Below are 22,196 nucleotides of genomic sequence, written 5' to 3'. Positions count from 1 at the left end.
AGCCCCCAGGTGGGAGTGCCCGTCGCCTGATGCCCCTTCCCGGCCTCCCACTCCACGCTCAGCCTCCCCCCTGCTCTTCCCTGACCTTCCCTGGCTCTCATTCTTCTCCCTGCCCGCCCCGTAGACATTTCCAGCTTCCCACCATTGTTTACAGAGATGCCAGCTACCTTCCTCCAACAGAGAACAAATTACACCAACTCGGCCTAAAAACCTCTTGCTGTTCTTTGGATCAAGTCCTGCTGCCTAACCAGTCTGTGTAGGCCCCTGAAGTCTGGTCTCAACTCGTCTGCCAGGCTTTATCTCCCACGATGTTTCCCCCAGGTACCCGGGCTATGAACCTTCTCAACATGTGCCAGGATCCTTCCTTCTTCAGGGCCTTTGTTCACGCTCTTTCCTCACCTATTGCCCTTCCCTAAGACGGCCTGTGTCCCCTTAGTCCCTACAACCCATACAACTGCTGGTGTGCGACTCAGTGCCCAGGCTCATAGGCTTCCTGGGAATATACAACTTGGAGGTAACTAGGTAGCCCCCCTGTGCTCCAATCTTCTTATCTATACAGTGGGAATAGTGCTAACAGTGCCCTCATCGTGATGATGTTGGGAGGAGAGCACTCAGCACAGAGCCAGTTACACAGGGAAGACTGCCAAACAGTAGCTTCTATTACTGTAAGCCTAGCACAGAGTGAGCATGTAAATATCTACTGGATGAATGAATGAATGATCAGTTCCTCCCCCTGACTCGGCCAGAGCAAGTTTTGCAGTTTGCTATGCAATAGAGACACTTAGTCAAGCCTGCTTCCCTCTACTGTACGATTAAGCTTAGAACCCAGTCTTACATAATGTGTTGGCCGGCCACGGTACTCACTGCAATGCCCTGTGTTAACCAAGTTGTGTTAAATTGGAGTGAGTAGGAACTTGCAGTGGGTGAGCCTTCAGGTGAACCTTGACAGCATGGAAGGTGGGAGGCAGTGGCCTTTGCTCTTAAAGCAACTTCTCCTGGGCAATGACGCCTTATAATGTCACTAGTGTAAATGGGCTTGGGCTCCACACTAGGGTGAGGGTGACACAGGACGTGCACAGCCGAGGGTGTGCTGGATGACTGTTGCCCTGAGAAAACAGGTTAGATATTTCCAGCCTGTGCAACTGGACTTTCTTTGTTGGCTGCTCTGGCTGGGCTCCTGAGTCACTGGGAAAGGGCGTGGGCGAGGCCAAATCGTCCACCCAGCTGTCAAGGGATTTAAAAAGTGGTCTGGGAAGAAAGTCTCCTCCCACAGCTGAGGTGCAACAAGGGAGGGCCTGAGCCTGGCCCTTCTTAGGAAAGGACCTGGGCCTTTGTGAGCAAGCCGACTTCCTCCAAGTCAGGTGCCAGGCTGGCCTGGCCACCACCACGATGGAGATCTGTTCTTGTTTGTGGTTGTAGGCCCAGGAGCTCCTGACCCTGCTTCCTCTAGGAGGGTGACTGAAAGGGACAAACAGCAGCGCAGATTTGGTTGTGCAGAGGGAGATCTTCTTACAGTGCTCCCAGGAGAGGGAAGGCTGGCTCCAGCGTGCTAAGTTCCCTGCTCTCAGCGGTGGAATATAAATCAGCCTGCTTGGGGAGTCAGGGCAAAGCCAGACAGGGAGGGTCTGCTAGCCAAACCCATCAGATATGTTACAAAGAAAATATTCTGTCAAAACACAGCAGGGGGAAAGTAATGCTTCACCTCCTTTTCCTCCAAAGGGTTCTTTGCATAAAAATTCTTTTTGTAAAATGCAGACACAGGCGTTGGTGGAAACACTCTGGTGATGCCAGGCCAGCCACCTGACTAGGGGGGTAAAAGTTTCCTTCAGCCCATCTGGCCAGGTCATTTTGAAGCTTGGAATCTGCAAGGAGGAGGCCAGGGCAATGGAGGTGGGAGCTGCAGGCCGGGGCAGGGGAATCGTGGGCTTGAGGAAGGAACAGCAGCCAGTGCTGGCCACTCAAACCCTTCCCCTGCCAGGAGTGGTTATGCCAGTCAGGCCTCAGGAAGAAATCTGCCCAGGCCACTCCTACCACCCTCCCTGAAAAGCAAGTTTTGGGCAAAGCACAAAGTCATTGAGTCTTCTGCTTCCTCTTCTGTCTGGGTCTCTGTTTTCCGAGTCAGAAACGCTAGGAGAACAAGGTCTTTGCTGGCATACTTCAGACCCGCGTGGTCCCCAGTGGGTTACCCTTGGCGCTGTGCTGCCACCATAGAGAAACCCAAGGCTCAGAGGGGTTAACAGGCCCCGGGTCACACGGCTGACAGCATCCACATCAGAAGCTGGTTTTCTGATTCCTGTTCCAGTATTCTTTCCATGCGACACTGCCTCTGTGATTTCTGTTTGCATCACACTTCAGCCTTGGAAAGCCAGGATGGGTAGACATATGTTGAACTGGAAGACGGAGCACCACATTCACACACAAGGAAGCTGCCACCCGAGGCCGGGTCTTCTCCCCTGCCAGGATCTGTGCATCAGATTGAAACCCACCTGGAGGGGGAGCTCCAAGTGCTGTAGGATGGTGTGGGAGAGGAAGCAGTGGCCAGGGAAGACCCCAAACCACCTTGCCTTCTGGTTTCGGCACAGAAAGCTCTATCTTTCTGCAGCTGTTTCCTCTTGCAAGGGTGAAGGCATGGGGGGGGGGCGGTGGAAGGGAATAGGGAGCTATTGTCCAGTGAGCACAGAGTTTCGTTTGAGATGATGAGAAAGTTCTGGAAGCGGATGGTGATGCCTGCATTTGGAAAGTCTGATTTGTATCCCAATTGGAAATTTCCTACAAAATCAGCTTCACCTTCCCAAGTGCTTGCTCTCACTCACCTTTCAGAACCTCCTCCTACAGGACCCCCTCCCCATTCTCACTCCCAAGCTGGCCTATGACAGGGTAATGTCTAGAGTTGGTCTGTGTCATGGAGCAGGTGCACGCGGAACAGCCAGGGCAGAGGCGGAGTCTTCTTGGGATCACAACAACCTCTTACTCTGATGCACTGACTTTCTCTGCTGCAAGGAGTACTGGGCTTTAAAAAATAAGCTTGCATGTGTGCAGCTAACCAGACTTGACATAAAAGCTGGCCTGAGAGTCCTTATCCTCCAAGACAAAGACCTAAGACTGGGTGGCTGGTGCAGGCCTTTTGACCCTGTTGTGAGAGGTAGGCAGGTGGCTGCCCTGGGGATGGGGTGCAAGAAGGCAAGAACTGACAATCCTCAACTTTTCAGAGGTGGTATGGGTGTGGGAAGCTGCCTCGCCTGGGCAGGAAGAGAAACCCAGTAGAGTCCAGGAAGGAGCCAGACTTCTTACAGATGGACATGGACTGAGTGAGGGCAGATGCTGACCCTGGGTCAAGCCCTGGCTCCGGCCTGGGGTCTTAATGAAGACACGGGGGCAGGGGTGGGAGTGAGGCAGCTGGCAGGCTGGCATGTGCTTCCCAGCCCAGTAAAAGGCAATCAGCAGCCTCTGCCGTACTGGAAAGAAAACAAATCTCAACTTGTTCCCAAGGAACTGTCGTGTTTCACTTTTAGCCTTATTTGGCTCCTCTTCCATAAAGAAACATGTCTCACAAACAATTCCTGCCCCTCGCTCCCACCCTCAAAGTTTAACCAGTGCAAGGTAAAGCTGAACTGTGTGGACAGACACTCATCATTTCTGGAAGAGTTCTCCCTGAGGCGTGGCCACAAGGGGATGGTACAGACCTAGAGCCAATCCCGCATGGCTGGCGGTGCTGAGGCTGGGAGTGGGGCTGTACGTGAGAAGTCACAAGTCTGTCTCTCCAGGGGAGGAAGGAGGACGTGGGTGTTAGAGCAGACTCATCTCCCTTTACTTCAATCAGTGATGTGGGAAAGCTTGGCTTCCCAGGGTTCAAGGTGTTTCATTCTCCTTTTATGTAGCTTTCAAGGATGTGCCTTTCTCCCCAAAACACTAGGATGGGGCAGGGACATAGGCCACCCCTGAGGGTAGCAAGAAGCTGGTGTGTTATGAGAGAGACTGCCCAAGATTGCCCCTTACAGGAACCCAAACTGACGTGGCTCCTGCAGAGGCAGAGAGGAGAGCCCACCACAGCTGGCACTGGAGCCAACACACCGGCGTGAGGTCAACAGCGCCAGTCAGCGGGGCAGCTTTCACACTCATACCTGGCCCGCGCTGAGCGTGCAGGGTGTGCAGTGCCAGGATGGCAGCTGGGTTGCAGGTCGCACAGGCCAGGGGAGCTGCAGCTCAGCTCGTTCAGAGCACAGGACACGCTCCCAACGAGACGACACCTATGGCCGCATCAAGTTCTCAAGACAGGGGTGTGGTTGGCGGCCAGCTGGAGTCTGGGAAAGTGATCACACTGGCAGTGAATAGCAAGAGCCTCCCTCTTGTATTGCAGACTGGGCCTTTAGGGTGTAGCTGCCTTCAGGATGCACTTCGGCAAGCCGTTTTCTTCTACGGTGTCGCACTCACGCTCCGCTTGAGAAAATTCCCACGCTGAACAGGTTGTCATTCTCTAACCTGTGTGTTTTCTCCATAGTATTCATGTCTGCAAATGCTGAGCTAGCAGGGCCAAGATGCCTGCTTTCCCTCTGCCCCTGCTCATGTGCTCCAAATTAATTTCAAAAGGACAACTCACTGGAGGTTAGAAGGGTCCCACAGAACGCACAGGGCTGCAAGCACACCTGTTACCAAAACCTTGGGTTAAGCAGGATATTTGCAGCTGCCAGCCACACGTCCTCTCGAGAGTTCTGGTTAATTGAAATCTCTGCCTAAAGGAAATTCGAAGCCTCCACTCTACATGTCCACATGGACATGCACCAGCAAATTTTGGTTTTCCTCTCGTCAGCATGAACATCCTAATGTCTGCTCGTGCATCCCACAGCACCTTGTGGGGACCCATCTCACTCAGCCTGCACAAGGCTCAGATGACTAAGAACCTTAAAAATGTGTCCAATTCACGAAGCAGGGCTGAGTGTGTGTGTGTGTGCACATGCTTTTTCTTATCCATATGTAGCATGGAACATCTGGCTACATCCATGTGTGCTGATCACTTGATCCCATATCCCTCTGTGGTCACTTCTTCCTTTACAGAGCAGAGTGGGATACTCATTGGTCTCCCCTCGGTCTACCAGGGGTGGACAAGGTCCCCATTGCCTTCCAGAGCACACACCCCTGGTCTTCTCGCTCCCTCTCTCCAACGTTCCTCTACTTGCAGCTGACAAACGCAGGATATGCCTGCACATACAGATGCATGTAGCATCTACAAGCTGACAGGTGGGGGCTCCACGGGAGCAGGTGCCTACTCTACGAACTGCAAGCAACGGAGAGCCACACATTTCCCTCGGCTTCCTTGTTCTCTCAGGTACATTTAGGCAATGGATGTCATATCCGCCTCTTTCCTCAGTGGAGCACTGTGTGGATCCACACCTGCCAGGCCGAGCTCTGTGACACCCAGCTACACCAACAGTCACAAGAGACCATTTTTATTCTGGGGTAACTCCCACTTTCAGCCACTTGCCTCTGACCTGATCCAATCCAGTTGGCTTCTTCCCAGCTGACTTACCGGTTCTTAGGCCTTGTGGTCTCTCTTGGGTATTGTGGTGGCTGTCATTACATGGTGACAGATTTCTTTGGGATTAGGTCAAATTGGAATAAGAACAATAAATGTTCACCTAGTTAAGCAAAAAGCCAAGGGCTATACAAAGGAACGGTTTTAAAAACATGTTCTGTTTTGTGCTTAGATGAAATTTCCAAACTGTAATCCATGCTTGGGGGTAGGGGTCCTAATTTGGAGGAGGGCATTACAATTTACCCTGCAAGGCAGAGTGGCAAAGAAAGTCAGCTCCAGGTTTGCTCTAATTCTCTAGGGCCTATAAATGTTTGATGATGTCTCTCACTGGCAAACCAAGTAAAGGCCACACTTCTGAGAAGCCAGGGGGCTAAGAGGAGTGGGCAGTGGACTGGAGGTTCCATGTTGGTAGAGGCGCTGCTACCACTCCCACATTCCCTCCTGGAGCGTGGGTAAGGCCTCTGTGTGGCCCAGTCTCAGCCTCTCCAGAGAGGCCTCTGCCAAGGCTCCGCGATGGCAGCCTTCCCCAGGGCTTCTTTTCTTCTGCAAGGTGGGCACAGCCACTGCAAATGAGCCCTGGGGACTGGATCAAGGTATGCTCTCAGGCTGCACAAACATGCCTGCTTTGCTACCAGCTGGCTACACACAGTGACAGATCAATAGCCGCAGCCGCACAGAAACCATGGGTGGGGGGTGGGGGACAGTGGCCAGCAGTGGAAGGAAGGAAAACAGGGGAAGGGGGAGGGAAGCACAGAGGGAGAAACTAACGAGGTGCTTGCTTCTAGCTGGAAGCCAATCGCCCTTTATAGTGCTGCTTTCCATGCACACGGCTTCCGAGTTTCAAATACTGAAGTAGGACATTCTCTACACAAAGCCAAACACCAACAAAGAAAACTTTCAGCAAACATCAGTGAAAACGTCAACTTCTCTGTTTTTAAAAATATATCTAGAGTTGCTCGCCACCCCTCCCCCAAATCGACTAAGTTTTTTGATTTTTTAAGAAATTGTGATGGGACAGCCAGATGTGCCTGATGCCCCAACGTATCCTGGCATGGTTAGTCACTGTGGCGCGGTCACTGTTACAGAATACATCAACAAAGGCAATCAGTGAGCAAAAGAGGACAACAATAGCTGCTTCTACCTCCATGCTAGTATTAGGGTCAAGATCATCACACTCAGACTCCTCGGAACTGTTCGTCTCCTTGGTTGGCAGCATGAGGAAGGGGGAAGAAAGAGAACACAGTTAGAACACAAGCAGCTTTTGGTGGAGACAGAGGAGCACTTCAGAGCAGCATGGGCAAGGGGAAACTGGGCAGAGAGAAAACCGGGTGCTTTTCAGGTGAGGGCGCCAGTCGCCGAGGGCAGCAGCATGCTCTTGTCATGAGCGGGGCTGGGACTGTGTGTGACCGCGGATCACGGTATGAAATAGCAATGGAAGCAACCGAATGGAGCAGGAGTGCCGTGGGACTTAAACTGCTGTCTTCTGTGAGGCTGGATGTCCTGGGTGAGGGTGAAGGGGGCGAGAATTTCTTTTCCCCAAGAAGGACGTTTGAATGGTTTCAGTTGTTCTTACTTTGTTCAGCAAACAAAGCGCCAGGCGGATAATCACGTATTACAACAGCACGAAAAAATCAGTGCCTAATTTCCATTGTCTAGAGGCAGATCTTTCCAGAGGGCTGAGTTTACAGAAAACAGATTTTTATTGTTCAGGATGAGGGAAATCAAGGTCTGCCCAGTGTAGACTCAATCAGCGAGTTCAAAGTAATGGATGGGTTATTACCAAGCGGAGGGCATCACCAATGTGGGGGAGGCAAGAGAAGTGGCCTAGAGTCGATGTCGTCTGAACTCTGGGGAAAAGAAATGAAACTTTGCCAAGGACACAGTGGCCCTCAGATTCCAAACCTCAGCCTTCACCGGGTTGGGGGTTTGGAAGGCACCCCTAATCTCTGTAAGCTGTATGTGTTCTCAAACCTAGGCTACCGTGTAGGCAGCGCTGAGGGACTGAATATGAACCAAGCATCTCGCATGTCTAAGAGAAGAATGCTGCAGATAATTTCACTATAAAACATCTGCACAGTAAAAGAGACAGGTATAAAAGAAAACAAAGGAGGTACTTACTTGAATCGAAGTAGCCAGGAGAAACAAAAAATGAAAAATAAATTGATCTTGCATGCAAATTCCTGCTAAACTACTTCCCCTTTCCTTCCCGAACCGGGACAAATAAAGATCCCCATCCACCCAAACTGCCTCGTGAGAATGCTGCAGGGTGGGAGTGGATGAGAGGTGGGACACAGCTCCGGAACTCCTTACTCACTTTAACAGAGACTTTGTTGCCCAGAATATCCTTGGGTTTACGAGGCCCTGTGGCTTCATTTTTACCCGTGTTCTCCACTTCCGCCCGCTTTCTCATGCGTAGAGTATGCCATGAACATGACTTCCTGTTGTACCAAAAAATGCACCAATCAAAATGGCAGCTCAGGGCAAAGTGAGGTGGTGGGGTTGAGTCAGCAGGTGAGGCGCTTCCGTCAAGCCCGGCTTCAGAGCCCCCAACCTGCATGCCAGCTCCTGCAGAGCCTGACTTCACCGCCGACGGTGAGTGACCGCGGATGAACTCGGATCCCTCCTAACAGATGCACACGGGGGACTGCAGCATTTGAAGACATGGTGAGTACCAGGTTCCTCAAAACCCTCCCCAGTGGGAGGCAGAGGATACTGGCCACGCCTGATAGCACTAAGGAGATCCCCTCTGATGGCATGGTGGATGGGGGAAGAGCAGGGTCAGGGCTGGAGCAGGAAATGCAGGGGAAGTCTGTGCTACACTGGATAGGCCACGGTGCTTTCCCATGACCAGACACACAGACCCAGAAGTCTGACTTTGAGGTTTCCAGCTCATTACTCGTGTTACAGCATGAGCACTCCCAAACACTGCAGGACAGAAGGACTTTTCTGGTGCATATGACTTCATAGACAGTTGAACACTACTCATTTATCTGGACATTTTAGGGTAAAGGGTTCCCCAGACTATACCCTAGAAGGCCTGGAACTTCCAAGTTGGGACAAGACCCTATACGTGCTCCCAGGGAGGTGGGAGTGGTGATGCCCTTTCACACCATCTTGGCTTCTTTCTTCCCACAAATGATTTGGGAGCTACTTCTTCAAAGAAAGACGGAAGCTAAGAGGGACCAGTGTTGTGGTGCTGCAGGTTAAGTCGCTGCTTGTGATACCCTCATCTCTTATTGGAGTGCTAGTTTGTGTCCTTGCTGCTCTGCTTCCAATGTAGCTTCCTGTTAATAAGCTTGGGAAGACAGTGGAAGACAGTCCATGTAATTGGGCCTCTGCCACTCATATGTCAGAAACCAGAATGGATTTCCTAGCTCCTGGCTTTGGCCTGGCCCCAGATCGAGTTGTTGCAGACATTTGGGGAGTGAATCAGTGAATGGAAGAGCTCTCTGTCACTCTGCCTTTTAAATAAATAAATGTTTTTAAAAAGTTGCACACATATACGTAAAAGAGAAGCTCAAAGTAAAGCTCCTGAGTTCCATATACATCAGGACTCAGTCAGCAAAAGCCCAGTCACAAACAGCACTGGTGGCTCGGAGCAGGCACTACCAATTCCGAGTGTGGTCACCGGATTTGGATGAAGCTTTAAGGATTGTCTGGCTTCCCCTTGGTTCTCAAATGTAGGCCTATGCGGACAGGGCTCCATGACAAGAGCCGTCATTAAAGGGAGAGCCCTAGGCAATTTAGGAAAAAGGAGAATACTCCAAGATACGGACTAGCTCCACCACCCGTCTCCACTATGTCAGGACTTCCAGGATCTCCTGAGGAAGGTGTCCCAAAAACACATTATCACCTAACACACAAGCTCGAGAGGTGACCTGGAAGGACAAAGCAATCATGGCCATGTTCTCGGGTGTTTGGAAACAGGGCTCCTTCAGGCCGGGCCTTCTCTGTGCCTGCAAGGTGGGCCGGCTGTCAGGGACCCCTACAACCCAGCACCTTCTGCAACTGCTGTGTCTGAGAATCAGTCATGGAAGCTAACCTTTGATGTTACCACTCTGTTAACTTCTAACTTCCATCACCCATCTGTAACCTCAAATCCCTGTCTCTTGCTCCAGTCAAGTCAGCACCTGTCAAAAAGACCCTTAGCACAGACAGCACAGCATGCCTGTGTGTGTGTGTGGGGGGGGGGGTTGGGGGGTTGGGGGGGATGGGCTGTTCCCATATTTATTGAAACCTTCTGGGCCATTCCGTATGCTTGGTGAGAAATGAGAGGTGTTAAAAATAGCATTCAGGAGGAAGGCTCAGAGCATGGTAAGTGGCAGGAAAGGTTCAATTTCAGATCCTTGTTCCCAGAAGAGCTCATCATCATGGTTTGGGGAGCCTCCATCTCTTGGCCACAGCCTGGGGACTGATGTGGACACACGGCTTCAGTGACATTTATCCCGTAGGCATCATAACCAACTCTGACCCCTGTGGTCACAGCAGGCCTCTGTGGAGAGTGTGCTGAGTGTGCTTCCTTGATAAACATGACAGCCACTTGGGAAAGAGTGGCTGACAAGAAACCAAGATGACCAATGTGCATTTTCATCTGTGCTTTTTCCCCAGCTTGGCACCCTCCGACCTCTCTTCCCGTGGAAGGTACAAATAAGTGGCCAGCAGACCCGAAAGTAAGGAGGAGGAAGGGCTTACTGCCTGGATCGTTAGAGCATGAATCAGTAAGAGTTAGCTCTGCAAGGGTCTTGATTAATAAGAACTTCAGTGCTTTGAGGGCCTTTATTCCCAGGGCTTCTTAAAAGACACCCCCCCCCCCCAACAAGTCCTTAGAATAAAATTAGTTGGCCCATTACACCTTAGGGGCCACCACGCATTTCCAGCTGGGCCTATGGTTAGCTGGCGAGGCCAGGGTGCTGTCAGTAGCCTCTATGTCCCTGACCCAGAGAATGGGCCAAGGCAGTAACGCTCTGCTGGTGCCACTGCTCAGGGTCCTGCAGGAGCCTCCTCCACCCTGGGTGACCACCTTCCACGGGTGAGCGGGCAGAGTGGAGGGCGGCTGCGAGTGCGAGCCAAACCTGGCCCCTACTCTTCAGTTGTTCACTGACGTCAGCACCTCAAGGTTGCCCAGTTGCTGGGACGCTCTGGACAGCATCCAACCTGCATCATTCCTCATCTCAGAGGCTAGAGAACACCAACAGGGGGCCGCTTGAAAGGGAACACCAGGGTCAGAGCTCTGGTGACAGAGGCACCTTCTGCGTAGGAAAAGCTGCCCGTGTGTTCAACCGACTCCTAAAATACAGAAAAGGGGGGTAAAAAAAAAAAAAGGAATCCGAGAATAGTGAGATGGGGAAAAAGGGTCAGCTAGTGTTCAGCTCATTAAAACATGCTCATGGTGCAGATTTATTTTACATATTTAAAATAGTACATTTAAAATTACTAGTTACATTACAGGTACAATGATGAACATTGTGACTCTCCACCGTATTGCACAGCCTGACTTCATCCAAATGGGTCTCTTTAAATAGTGCAAAACACTTTATACAGGAATGTGTTCAGAAGGGTCTTCACAACCAAATGAAGGAGAAGAAATATCTTACAAATGACCATGAACATATATTAAAGTGACAGGGGAGAGGGACATTAAAAAAGTTACAATCTGTACACGGAGGAATTGCCACAGACGACCAAAAAGTTCCCTTTCTCCTGGGAGAAGCAGCAGGCCTCTGACCAAGACAGGTCTGGCGTTTGTGCTAAGGTAAATTTTTGGTGTCAATCAAAAAAAAATATATATATATCCATAACTTCATACAATATAAATAGAAGTCCAGTCCAGTGAGTCCTGTGGTGGGGCAAAGGTAGCAATGGAAGGCATGCCTTGTGTCACCTAGGGTTTCAGTAGGGTTCTTTTCTTAGCAAGTTGGGGAGAAAAAAAAGAGAAAAAAATGAACAGAAAATTATAAACGAAAAGGAAAGACAAACCACCGCCACCACCACCAACCAGACACCGGAACGATTCAGCCTGGATGCCCACACATGGGGTCCGGCATTCAAACCTTGACTCCAGTGGCACTGTCGAGAGTAAGCAGCAGTAATTCCCTACTATGTGTTCTGCTGTTTGTTTCTGACTTTATAAAATCCACATACTCCTTTCCCGGGCAAGCCAACGAGGCACTTACTTGATGCTCCCGTCACTATTTTCTGCTGCGGCTGCTGAGGCTTTGGTGAGGGGCGCCAGGATGCTGCCCGGGACCCAGCCCTCGGCCGCAGGGGATTGGTCGCTGGCGGGCTGGTACACCAGGCACATGTTCTGCTGGTTGACGGTGAGGACCTGGACCACCTCACCTTGGCTCACACAAATTTCATTCTCCTTCAGTGCATAGTAATCTTTGATCACAGCCATGGATGAGCTCCCGTTGCAGCTTCCCACGTCAGCCTGCTAGGAGGTGAGGGTGAGAGGGACACAAACAGAAGGAGGCTGGTTCACGTGGGCTTGCTCTGCATCTGGCTGCACAGCTAAAGGCCGAATCTCATCCAGCAGCAGGGTGAACACGGGCTGACTCTTGGGCAGTGACAGTGTATTCATGAATGCTCTGGACGAGTCCTCTTTATAGCAATGTCTCATACACTATTATAATCAGGGCTGAATATGTAGAGATACTGCCCCAGCCTCAGGCTGGGCAAAGGCACAAACCCACTTCTAGCATGTGACCTCCCAGCCAACATCCTCTCACTAATGGAAAGAACAACCTGGCACTGGCATAGGGATGCCTGTGCACCTGGGCAGAGTAAGGTCAGGGTAAAGTCCGGTCAGGCATCATAATCCTCCAATGGAAATACACAGACTTTGATACAACAGTTTTTTTTTTTCTTTTGAAAAACCATTGGCCTTACTCTATATTCTAATCTTCCGTAAGAAAAAAGTAAGAATGACACCGCTGCCCAACTGAAAGACAACACGGTGACCTGCCCTGCCCTGCCTCCCTGTGGGAAGAGAACCCTAGAAGTCACAGCCTCCTGCCCTGAACTTGCTGTCAGGGGGCGGGGCTGCCTTTATACAGGAGTCTGCACCAGCGTAGCTGCTCCTAGACAGACCTGTGACTCCTACGGAGGCCTGGCTGCCTCCTAGAACATGGCAGAGCCCAAATTGCTTCAATATGTTTGGCAAAATGCCAAAATGACTTCAGCTTGTTCACAGGGGGCAGAGGGTTTCACAGTGGAAGAGCATTTCTGGTGATAAGATGAAACAGGTTGGTACAGATACTCCAATACGGAACTGGACTTGGACATGAACTAGTTTTCATAAATCAGTATCAACTAATAATTTAGGAGAAAATAATAAAAATACAAAATCAGAATAAGTAAGTCAAAAACATAGGTGTTCCTACTAATCTACTGAGTTCTAGAAGAAACTGAGGCCTGATGAAGCTAACTAACTTGCTAAGGTTCTACAGCGAGTTGCAGAATTTCAAATAGAAATTAGATTGCCTGGTTCCTAACCTAGCACTCTTCCCATCCTCTCCTGTCCCTACTATCTTGTAGGGTCAAAAGGAGCTAGGTAGATTAGATCTATGGAAAGTCCATGAGTATCCCGTGGTGATGTTTGAACGGTGGATTACCCATGATAACTGTTTAACCCGAGACTGGCATTTCCCATTCACACGTGGATGATCAGCTTCCCCTTCCATATCAGCCAACAGACGGGGAGGAGTCGTGAGGTGACTTCAGCAGGCAGGCAATCTCTTTTTAAATCACGCTAGAGTTGTGACTTTTAGATGATCTACACTACAGCTTCTCCGCATGGTCCACATCGTCCATTTTCATGAGTGCCATCATAATAATGCTTTCATCTTTAACGTTTCTGTAGATGATGCTAGCTGCTTAACACATTGTGCTGTGCCTGAGGGGATGGGTTTAACTCACTCAACTTACAGGGGAAGACAGAGAAATAATCGAGAGTATTTAGTGGACTGCTCCTGCTAAAACAGCACACAAAAATGCTGTTCCCTAAAGTGACCTCTGAGGCTGTGTCCTCAGTGTGACCAGGGTGGGAATAGTCAGCTGTCACTCACCTTGCTGCCCTCGAACTTGTCCCCAGGCTGGTGGTAGTCGAACCCTGGACTGCCATTGGAGGTAGATATCTTCAGGGGTGGCAGAGGTGGGTTATAGCTGGAGCCCTTTGGGGGCTTCTCAGAGCCCACAGGGACAGAGGAGTAGGGCCTGGGGCTGGCTTGGGGCGCCCTCGCAGGCTGGGACCTCATCACGGCTGTGCTCCTCTCCTTCCGCTGATACTCAATGGGCGACTGGAGCGCTGCAGGGTGAGAGCAGATGGTCACTCTAAGCTCCGGGAATCCCACAAGGATTTGGAGATCTGTGAGGTTCAAGGCTTTGTGCTGGGCTAATGTGGATATGTGCGGAAGACACTACCCTTGTTTTTAAGGAACTGTGAGAATGAGGACACCTAGCTAAATCATGAAAATATGAAATACAAAAACAAGTTCCATTCAAGGTGCAGTGCTGTAGGTAAGGAGGGAGAGAAGGCGCTGCAGGATGGGGCTGTGTAGGTGAGCGGGTGTGGGTGGTCGTGGGGGTGCTGAGAAAGAGCTTCAGAGGCGGGCTGAGGACAGCCGGACTGGAGGTGGGCCCAGGAAGGAAGCAAGTGCGGCGCGCCTGTGGGGGGCAGGATGCAGTCAGATTACCTGGGCAGGGGCCACAGGTCTCCACAGAGGAAGAGGAGATGAAACAGTTAAGGGGTGTTTGAGTGCCATGGTATGAAAGATCTAGAAAAGCAGGCCGAGGGGGCTGGACTTGCTGACGATCATAAAGAGTGGCTAGATTCAATGAACTTGAAACTTTCAAATGCGATTCTGTCATCAGAGCCACAGTTGAGGGACCTCATTTGGTCGCAGTTCGGAGGAAAGGAAGAGATGAAAGGCTTCTGGTCCTGGGCAGAGGGTCTCCCCGGAGCAGGGCTCCTGAGAGTGTGCCAGGGCAAGGGAATTCACGACACTGCCTGCCTAGCTGGGACAAAGAAGCAGGAATGGAAGAGGGAGAAGTGTGGGCAGCAGGACGCAGACGACAGGAGAACGGCTGATTGGGTGGGAAGCACGTGAACTTTGTTTTACTGAGTCTAAGATAACAAAGTTCCAGGATCTGAAAACTAAAGAGGTACAGCCAGGCAAATGCCACAGGTCAAATTCTGTAAGAACGACTTCAAGGGTTGGCCTGATTACGTCGCTTTTATCAGTAGTCATGGTAACAGCTATTTAAGTGGGTTACCAGCCGGGACCCAGAGACCTTTCAGTTGTAACAGCATTTCTACAGTGATACATATATACTTCAATGGACTCAACACAGGGTCACACTTCCTTTCCACCTGAGGTCTCAGGAGGGGAGCACTGGGTTGGAGCTGCCTGCATGCATCTTTGTAGGTAAGAGCCTGGCCCTGGTCCCTCAACACCTCCTTGTCCCTGGAGTGTGTCAAAGTATCCAACAGGCCTGGGAGCTCAGCCTCCCCGCCTGGGGAGCTTTCTGTGGGCATTCAATGTTTAGGGAACGATAACCTAGTTCAGTAACATCTTCACAATTTGCTCTTGGAACCGTGTAGGAGTTGAATCACTGGCTCTGCCTACGGAAATGCAGTTCCAAGTTTTAAGTACACAGTGAGGAGCTATGAACTAGGTTCTATCAAACTGACTTCATGAATCAGCCAATAGCCATCATGGGGAACAGGGGTACTATCTGATTCTATGCCTTAACCTTGCTAAAGCATTTGAAAATAGTCTGCCTTCTTAATCCTCCTAAGCTGCATGGAAGACCAGCATTCATTCAATTTGCTTAACAAAGGTCTTATGATAAGGAAAGCTGTGCATCTCTGACCAAGTTTGGTTCTGGCATTGCATTCAAAAGGCAGAGTGACGGCGGGGGGGTATGGATCTCACATCTGCCACTGGACTCCCCAAATGGTCGCAATGGCCAGCACTGGGTCAGGCCAAAGCCAGGAGCCTGAAACCCCATCCAGATCTCCTGTGTGTGCGGCAGGGGCCCAAGGACTTGGGCCATCTTCTGCTGCTTTCCCAGGTGCATCAGCAGGGAGTTGAATCTGAAGTAGAACAGCCTGGACTCGAATTGGCGCTCCAATATGAGATGTTGGTGTCCCAAGCAGCGGCTTAACCCTCTATGCCACAATGCCAGCCCCAAGGGTACAGTCATATGCCTGATCCTGTTTCTTTCTTTGCTTTGTTCGTTAGGGAGCTCATAAATCAATGTGTGTCCATTCATTAGCAATTATACTGTAGTTTTGTGGTTAAAAGCCTCACTTGAAGTTCTACAGCTCTAGGTTCAAGTCCTTGCTCTATCTGTGACATTGAACACATTTCTTAACCTCTCTTTTCCTTATTTACCTTTCCATGTTGACCTGAGGATTAAATGTGAATAAACATGTGGAACGTTTAGCACAGTGCCTGGCATAGAGTAAGGAGCTTGATCCACGGAAGCCAGTATTGTCACTTTAATTATTTCTGGTTTCAACTATTACTCTATCTTATTGTTCTTCATCTTGAATTGATGAACTTAAAATCCTCATTCCAATTTAGAATCTATAAGAAATTTCTAATAGAAAACAATTTAAATGGATGTATTTTATACATGTACATATTTTTGTTTAAAATTATCCTACTAATAACAGTGTTTATTCAAAGTTGAACATTCAGATATCATATACAACTTTCATAACCACCCCTCAAAGCTGGGCTGGTGCTTAACTACAGAGTTTTCAGAATGAAAAAGAACCTCACAGATCACTTAGCATACTATCGTTGCCAAACTTTTCTATGACTGGAACATAGGGGGCCCCAGCCCCCAAATACTTTGTGCATGAAACTGCTTTGAAATCTCATGTTCTATCTTAAACAGTCAAGGTGTACTTGTATAAAAACTCTTATTTCTTTAAACATAAAAAAATTGTGAGAGCTACCACTGACTCTCCTTTTCACAAAACGAGCCAAGCAGGACTCAGAAATGTCACCATCTGCCCAGCACCCCCAGCCGGCATGCCACCTTCTGCCTTTCCCTGGACTTTTAGTTCCATGCTGGATACTGGTCAAGAGCTGGACTGGCATCATTGGAAAGACTCCACATCCCAGTACTGGCAAGAAGAGGTGACATACCCAAGGGCATGTGTGTGTGTGTGTACACACATGTCTACACACATGAGCACATGCGGCCATGGAGTGCAGATCTCAGGTAGGCAACAAGCAAGTGGTACATCCGAAGGTGGTTCTGGGAACACATGTGTGTGTGCGCACACTGGGGTGTGCAGGCACACACACGGACTTCTCAGCATTGTACTGATAAGAAGACACAGCACACCTAGGGGTGGTTTCATATGTGCTTGCTGAATCTCCAGGTTTACTTTGTTACTGGTTCCAATTTCCTTTCTTTCTTCTTCTTCTTCTTCTTCTTCTTCTTCTTCTTCTTCTTTTTTTTTTTTTACAGGCAGAGTGGACAGTGAGAGAGAGAGAGACAGAGAGAAAGATCTTCCTTTGCCGTTGGTTCACCCTCCAATGGCCGCCGCGGCTGGCGCGCTGCGGCCGGCGCACCGCGCTGATCCGATGGCAGGAGCCAGGAGCCAGGTGCTTCTCCTGGTCTCCCATGGGGTGCAGGGCCCAAGCACCTGAGCCATCCTCCACTGCACTCCCAGGCCACAGCAGAGAGCTGGTCTGGAAGAGGGGCAACTGGGACAGAATCCGGCGCCCCGACCGGAACTAGAACCCGGTGTGCTGGCGCCGTAAGGCGGAGGATTAGCCTGGTGAGCCGCGGCGCCGGCTTCCAATTTCCTTTCAGCTTCAGAATCCATCCCTGCTCAAGAGACTTCTAAGTGCACCAGCTCAATGGCAGATCATCAGTATGTTAAGGCTATAAACCCCGTCATGAGCCAGGCTCGATGTGAAGAACATGCCAGCAGAGAAGAAACAAAGACACACAAACAAGGAGGTAACTCCACTTCAGTTCACCCCAGGGGCCTCCTGCAGGGCCCACAGAGCACTACACGCTCTGTGGAATCACCAATTTCTTCCAGGAAGCTTTCAGGTAGAGAGTAAGCATCTCTTATTCAAAATGCTTGGGGACAGACTGGGAGTTCAGTTTTTCAAATTATGGAATGTTTGCGGAGACTTTATCAGTCAAGCATCCCTAATCTGGAAATCAGAAATCTGCAATGCTCCACAGCCCAAAACGCTTTAAGCATCAAGTCAGAGCTCAAGATGTTTTGGAATTCAGAGCATTTGCGTTTGGAGTTCTGGATTAAAGATGCTCCACCCGCACACCACTGAGAACTGGAGTTAGCAATCGCCTCTGCTTTGAAGGAGGCACGGTCAGCTAGCAATGTGGCTTACGCAGGATCTTGCACAATTGGGAGTGCAGGAGGAATCTGGACTGATGAGTCAAACTCTCAGTTATCTCCAGGATCCTCTAGAGAGCCCGTGAGAACATCAGCCCTCACCCACCCGGGGGAAGAACACACGTCATTGCCCCTGACATGCAAGCACGTGTTCACCTTAGACTTCTGCTCCAGTGACTCTACCTGGTGGAGGGAGCCACAGGGCACACATGCTACATGCTCTGGGGGATGTCCCTTCTAGTGCCAAGGCAGGGCTTTCTGCACATCTCATCTGCTCCATGTGCATATTCAAGTTCAGAAGAATTCTACAGTGCTCTGCAGACTGTAAACTGGTGTCCATACAAAACATGATCTGGTCTCATGGCTCAACATGAGCTCAGACCCAAGAAGCCCCAGGGTGTGGTGTCCCCTGAAGTGGCCCCAATAGAAGCCAGGTACATACCATTTAAGAAGTCGCGCTGTGTTTCCAGGACTTGGTTGATGTCCTGCACCCAGGCCTGCTGGATGTCTGCGTTGGCGGCTTGCAGAATGACCCTCTCGGAAGTCTCCCTGTTGATGAGTGCAAACTTGCAGGGGTCATTGTCCACATCCTCCTCCAGGACCAAGTAATTCATCTGGAAGAAAACAAGTTGATCCTTTTCATATGTATGTGGTTTGAAAAAATCAGTGACATATTACTATTCTGCCAGTTGTTTTTTTTTTAATTATTTATTTATTTATTTGAGAGTTACAGACAGAGAGAGGGAGAGATAAAGGTCTTCCATTCACTGGTTCATTCCCCAAATGGCTGTAACGGCCAGAACTGAGCTAATCCGAAGCCAGGAGTCAGGAGCTTCCTCTAGGTCTCTCATGCAGGTGCAGGGACCCAAGCACTTGGGCCATTCTCCACCTCTTTCCCAGGCCATAGTAGAGAGCTGGATAGGAAGAGGAGCAGCCGGGACTCCCATATGGGACACTGGCACTGCAGGCAGAGGCTTTGGACCACTCCGCCATAGTGCCAGCCCCTCTGCCAGGATTTTATGTCAGGAGAAGTTTCCAAACTTTCCCCTGGATATAGGGAAATACTTTGGTTTCTGCCTTTGGTGAACAACATGTTCCCAGGGAAGACGTAGGATTGTGCTGGAGACTGGTCCTCGGCCCATCCCTTCTTTTTCACTGTCTTTCCTTCAAGCAGTTGCATTTTGGGGATTTTCTTTTTTTAAATGATTTATTTTATTTATTTGAAAGGCAGGGTGACAGAGAAAGAGGGGGAGAGACAGGGAGAGATCTTGTATATACTGGTTCATTCCCCAAACAGCCACAACAGCCAGACCAAAGCCAGGAGCTCCATCAAGGTCTCCTATGTGATGGCTTAAGCAATTGGCTGCTTTCCCAGGTGCATTGGCAGGGAGCTGGATGGGAAGTGGAGCAGCTGGGACTAAAACTCATGTTCATATCAGATGCTGGCCTCATAGGCAGCAGCTTAATGTGCTTTGCCACAGTACCAGCCTTGTTTTGGATTTTTGGATTAAGAATGCTCAACCTGTACTACTAAAATTTAAAGTTAGCAATGACCTCTAAGGCTGAAGGATGGGCTGAAAGATCTCCCAGGTTCTGTATCCTCACCACCCAGAGCCTGCACTTAGGAAAGCAACTCCCACGAATCTGGCTCCTCCTTGCTTCTCCTCCTCCCCCTGCAAGCCTCACCTTGATGCTCCTTTTGAACATGTAGCCTGGGGTCAGGGAGCCCTTCCTGAGCAGCTCACTGAAGATGACGATCTGTTCGAAGAGGAACACACGTCTCTCCTTGGTCCGGGACTGCATGCCTGCGTCCAGCTCGATCACGTAGAAGGTGTCCTGTTGTAGCAGCTTCCCTTGCGCGGTCAGGGTGCCCTGGCAGAGAGAGAGGCCAGGATGGAATGAGTGAGGGCGGGGAGACGGCCACAGCCCCCTGGGGCCAGGACCACAGACAGGCCTGATCCCCGAAGGTTCAGGGCTCTAGGAAGAGACTGAATTAGGACCCACACACTCATGCAGGGCAGAGTCTTGACACTTTCCTCTTGACACAAAGGCCTTAAAAAGAAAAAAAAGGAAGCCTATGGAGTCACTAAAAAACAACTCCAGGAAAATGCCAGAAGGAAGGTAGAATTAGTAACTAAAAAGAGGTTCGTGAATAATCCTGGCCCTTCTTGTATTTTATGAAAAAGAGAATAGAAAGTTGGTGACACACGGAGCTGGAACTGGTCGTTTTGTACATGGAGCTCTGAGAACTGTGCCTGTGTGCCTTCCCTGCAGCATGGGTAGAGGGCCTGGGACACCCTTACGGCCACGCACCTAGAGCTGACCCTTGGCCAGGAGAAGCAAGGTAGGCGAGACCACAGATTACTGGGTGAGTTGGGTTCCTCGCTTCTCTTATCATAGGATGGGGAAATTTGGAAGCCTTAGTCTCTCTAGTCGAAAGGTGAACAGGAGGTGAATATGACAGGTCCTCATATTTTATAGTCCAGTAGATATTTTTCTGCATCCTGTTGTCCTTATGAAAATGACTCCAGCTCCCAGGCCACCCCGCTGAGGAGGTGGAGCCTATCTGGTTCACCAGTTTCTCGTGAGATTTTCAGACACGTGTCTGCATCTTAAAGGGGATACGGCCTGCCCAGTAAGTCTTCAGAAAGCGGTCAGGGAGCCTGGCTTTTTCTACGGCTCTGCAACAACCAGACTCTGGCATCTGGGACGGTTGTCAGAGGCCTCGTCTGGGACGTGCTTTCTCAGGTGGTGACTTTGGCCCTTTAGTGCCCACAGGGCCCATTCCTTTCACGTGATGCTTTGTTTTAAACATCACCCAGCAGGGGGGGTCATGTTTCTTTTGCGTTCCTGAGAGACGCCTGCCCTCCGCTTGGCTCACGGGCTCCTCACTCTCAAGGTCAGCAGCCAAACAGGCTTATCTCTACCCTGGTCCAAAGTTAATATTAAGCCAGTGGCCAGCTCGCCAGGAGAGCTCTAAAAGCTCTCTTAATATTATACAAAGTCTTGATCATGGGTACAACCCAGCCCACACTAAAGGGAGAGCCAGAGGATTTGAGAAGGAGAGAATTAAAAGGAGGCAGCTCTAACTTCTCCCAGACCCAAAGCCACAGACATGGGGACTAGACGTTTGTTCACTGTCCTTCCCAGTAGGGGAAGGAATGCAGAACAGATTCTCTGCAGCCTGATGAAAACAGAAGATGCTAGTGCCTGATTTAAAAGAGAAAAGAGGCCGGCCTCACGGCTCACTAGGCTAATCCTCCGCCTTGCGGCACCGGCACACCAGGTTCTAGTCCCGGTCGGGGCGCCGGATTCTGTCCCAGTTGCCCCTCTTCCAGGCCAGCTCTCTGCTGTGGCCTGGGAGTGCAGTGGAGGATGGCCCAAGTACTTGGGCCCTGCACCTGCATGGGAGACCAGGAGAAGCACCTGGCTCCTGCCATCGGATCAGCGTGGTGCGCCGGCCACGGCGGCCTTTGGAGGGTGAACCAATGGCAAAGGAAGACCTTTCTCTCTGTCTCTCTCTCTCACTGTCCACTCTGCCTGTCAAAAAATAAAAAAAATAAAATAAAAAAAAAGAGAGAGAAAAGAACTGCACACGTACAACGCATTTCCTGTGAGGTCTGACTTGGGCCAGAGAGCACAACCAGATGCCATTCCTCCTGCCAATGGTCAGTTCCTCCAGAGGCCCTGAGGAAGCCAAGCCAGATCCCTGCTCAGAAGATAAGGGGACTTCAAGGCTTAAAAGCACAAGAGACTACTTGGTTTGCTCAGAAAGCCTTCGACCTGGTGAACACCAGGGGGGAAAGTGTAAAACTCCACCAGCACAGTTAGACAAGCCACATAGAAACTCAGGTATATTTCTGCTGAGCACGCTTGAGGTCTGCCTTGGAGATCTGAGAACTTGTGAAGAATTAACACAAAGCCCCAACAGCTGCTGTCTAGCTGCTGTCACAATAAGGCATGGAAACCAGACAAGGACACACAGGACAGGCTGGAAGGACAAGGAGGACAAGAGAATGTCATGACTCCAACTCGTTAGGTCAAACCTGAATATACATCTCCTACATTTACTTATGCCACCCATCTCCTTTATAACTAGCCTATTCTAGTTCATTCTGCTTTGGCTGGGGAACCGTTTCTTTCTTAATTATCTCAACTGCTAGGAATTCATTTTCCTAAAAAGAAACAATGACATCTTAGGTTGCAATATTACTGGGAAACAGGATTAGAAGATCTACATCCTTCTCTAAGGGAATCACCAACTACAAGGAT

At 50.1% G+C, this 22,196-nt stretch overlaps 1 protein-coding gene across 36 annotated transcripts in view; it reads right to left on the bottom strand.

The window, feature by feature from the left end:
• Positions 1-22,196, bottom strand: part of KALRN (kalirin RhoGEF kinase) — a 777,940-nt gene that overhangs the window by 33,911 nt on the left and 721,833 nt on the right. For 14 of the 36 annotated variants that reach the window (XM_089331826.1, XM_089331831.1, XM_089331828.1 and 11 more), the window contains 6 exons: positions 19,611-19,796; positions 18,367-18,538; positions 13,597-13,835; positions 11,704-11,963; positions 7,845-7,968; positions 6,672-6,731 (listed from right to left, as the gene is read on the bottom strand). In XM_089331826.1, the coding sequence (XP_089187952.1) occupies positions 6,672-6,731; positions 7,845-7,968; positions 11,704-11,963; positions 13,597-13,835; positions 18,367-18,538; positions 19,611-19,796 (1,041 nt within the window). The other 22 variants (XM_089331827.1, XM_089331832.1, XM_051859230.3 and 19 more) reach the window with 7 other exon arrangements.

The sequence above is a fragment of the Oryctolagus cuniculus genome, chromosome 4, assembly GCF_051225735.1.
Source record: "Oryctolagus cuniculus isolate XC-2025 breed Fujian yellow rabbit chromosome 4, ASM5122573v1, whole genome shotgun sequence".
Classification (NCBI taxonomy): domain Eukaryota; kingdom Metazoa; phylum Chordata; class Mammalia; order Lagomorpha; family Leporidae; genus Oryctolagus; species Oryctolagus cuniculus.
Note: the sequence above shows the minus strand (reverse complement) of the source record. Positions and strands in the feature narration are given on the sequence as shown.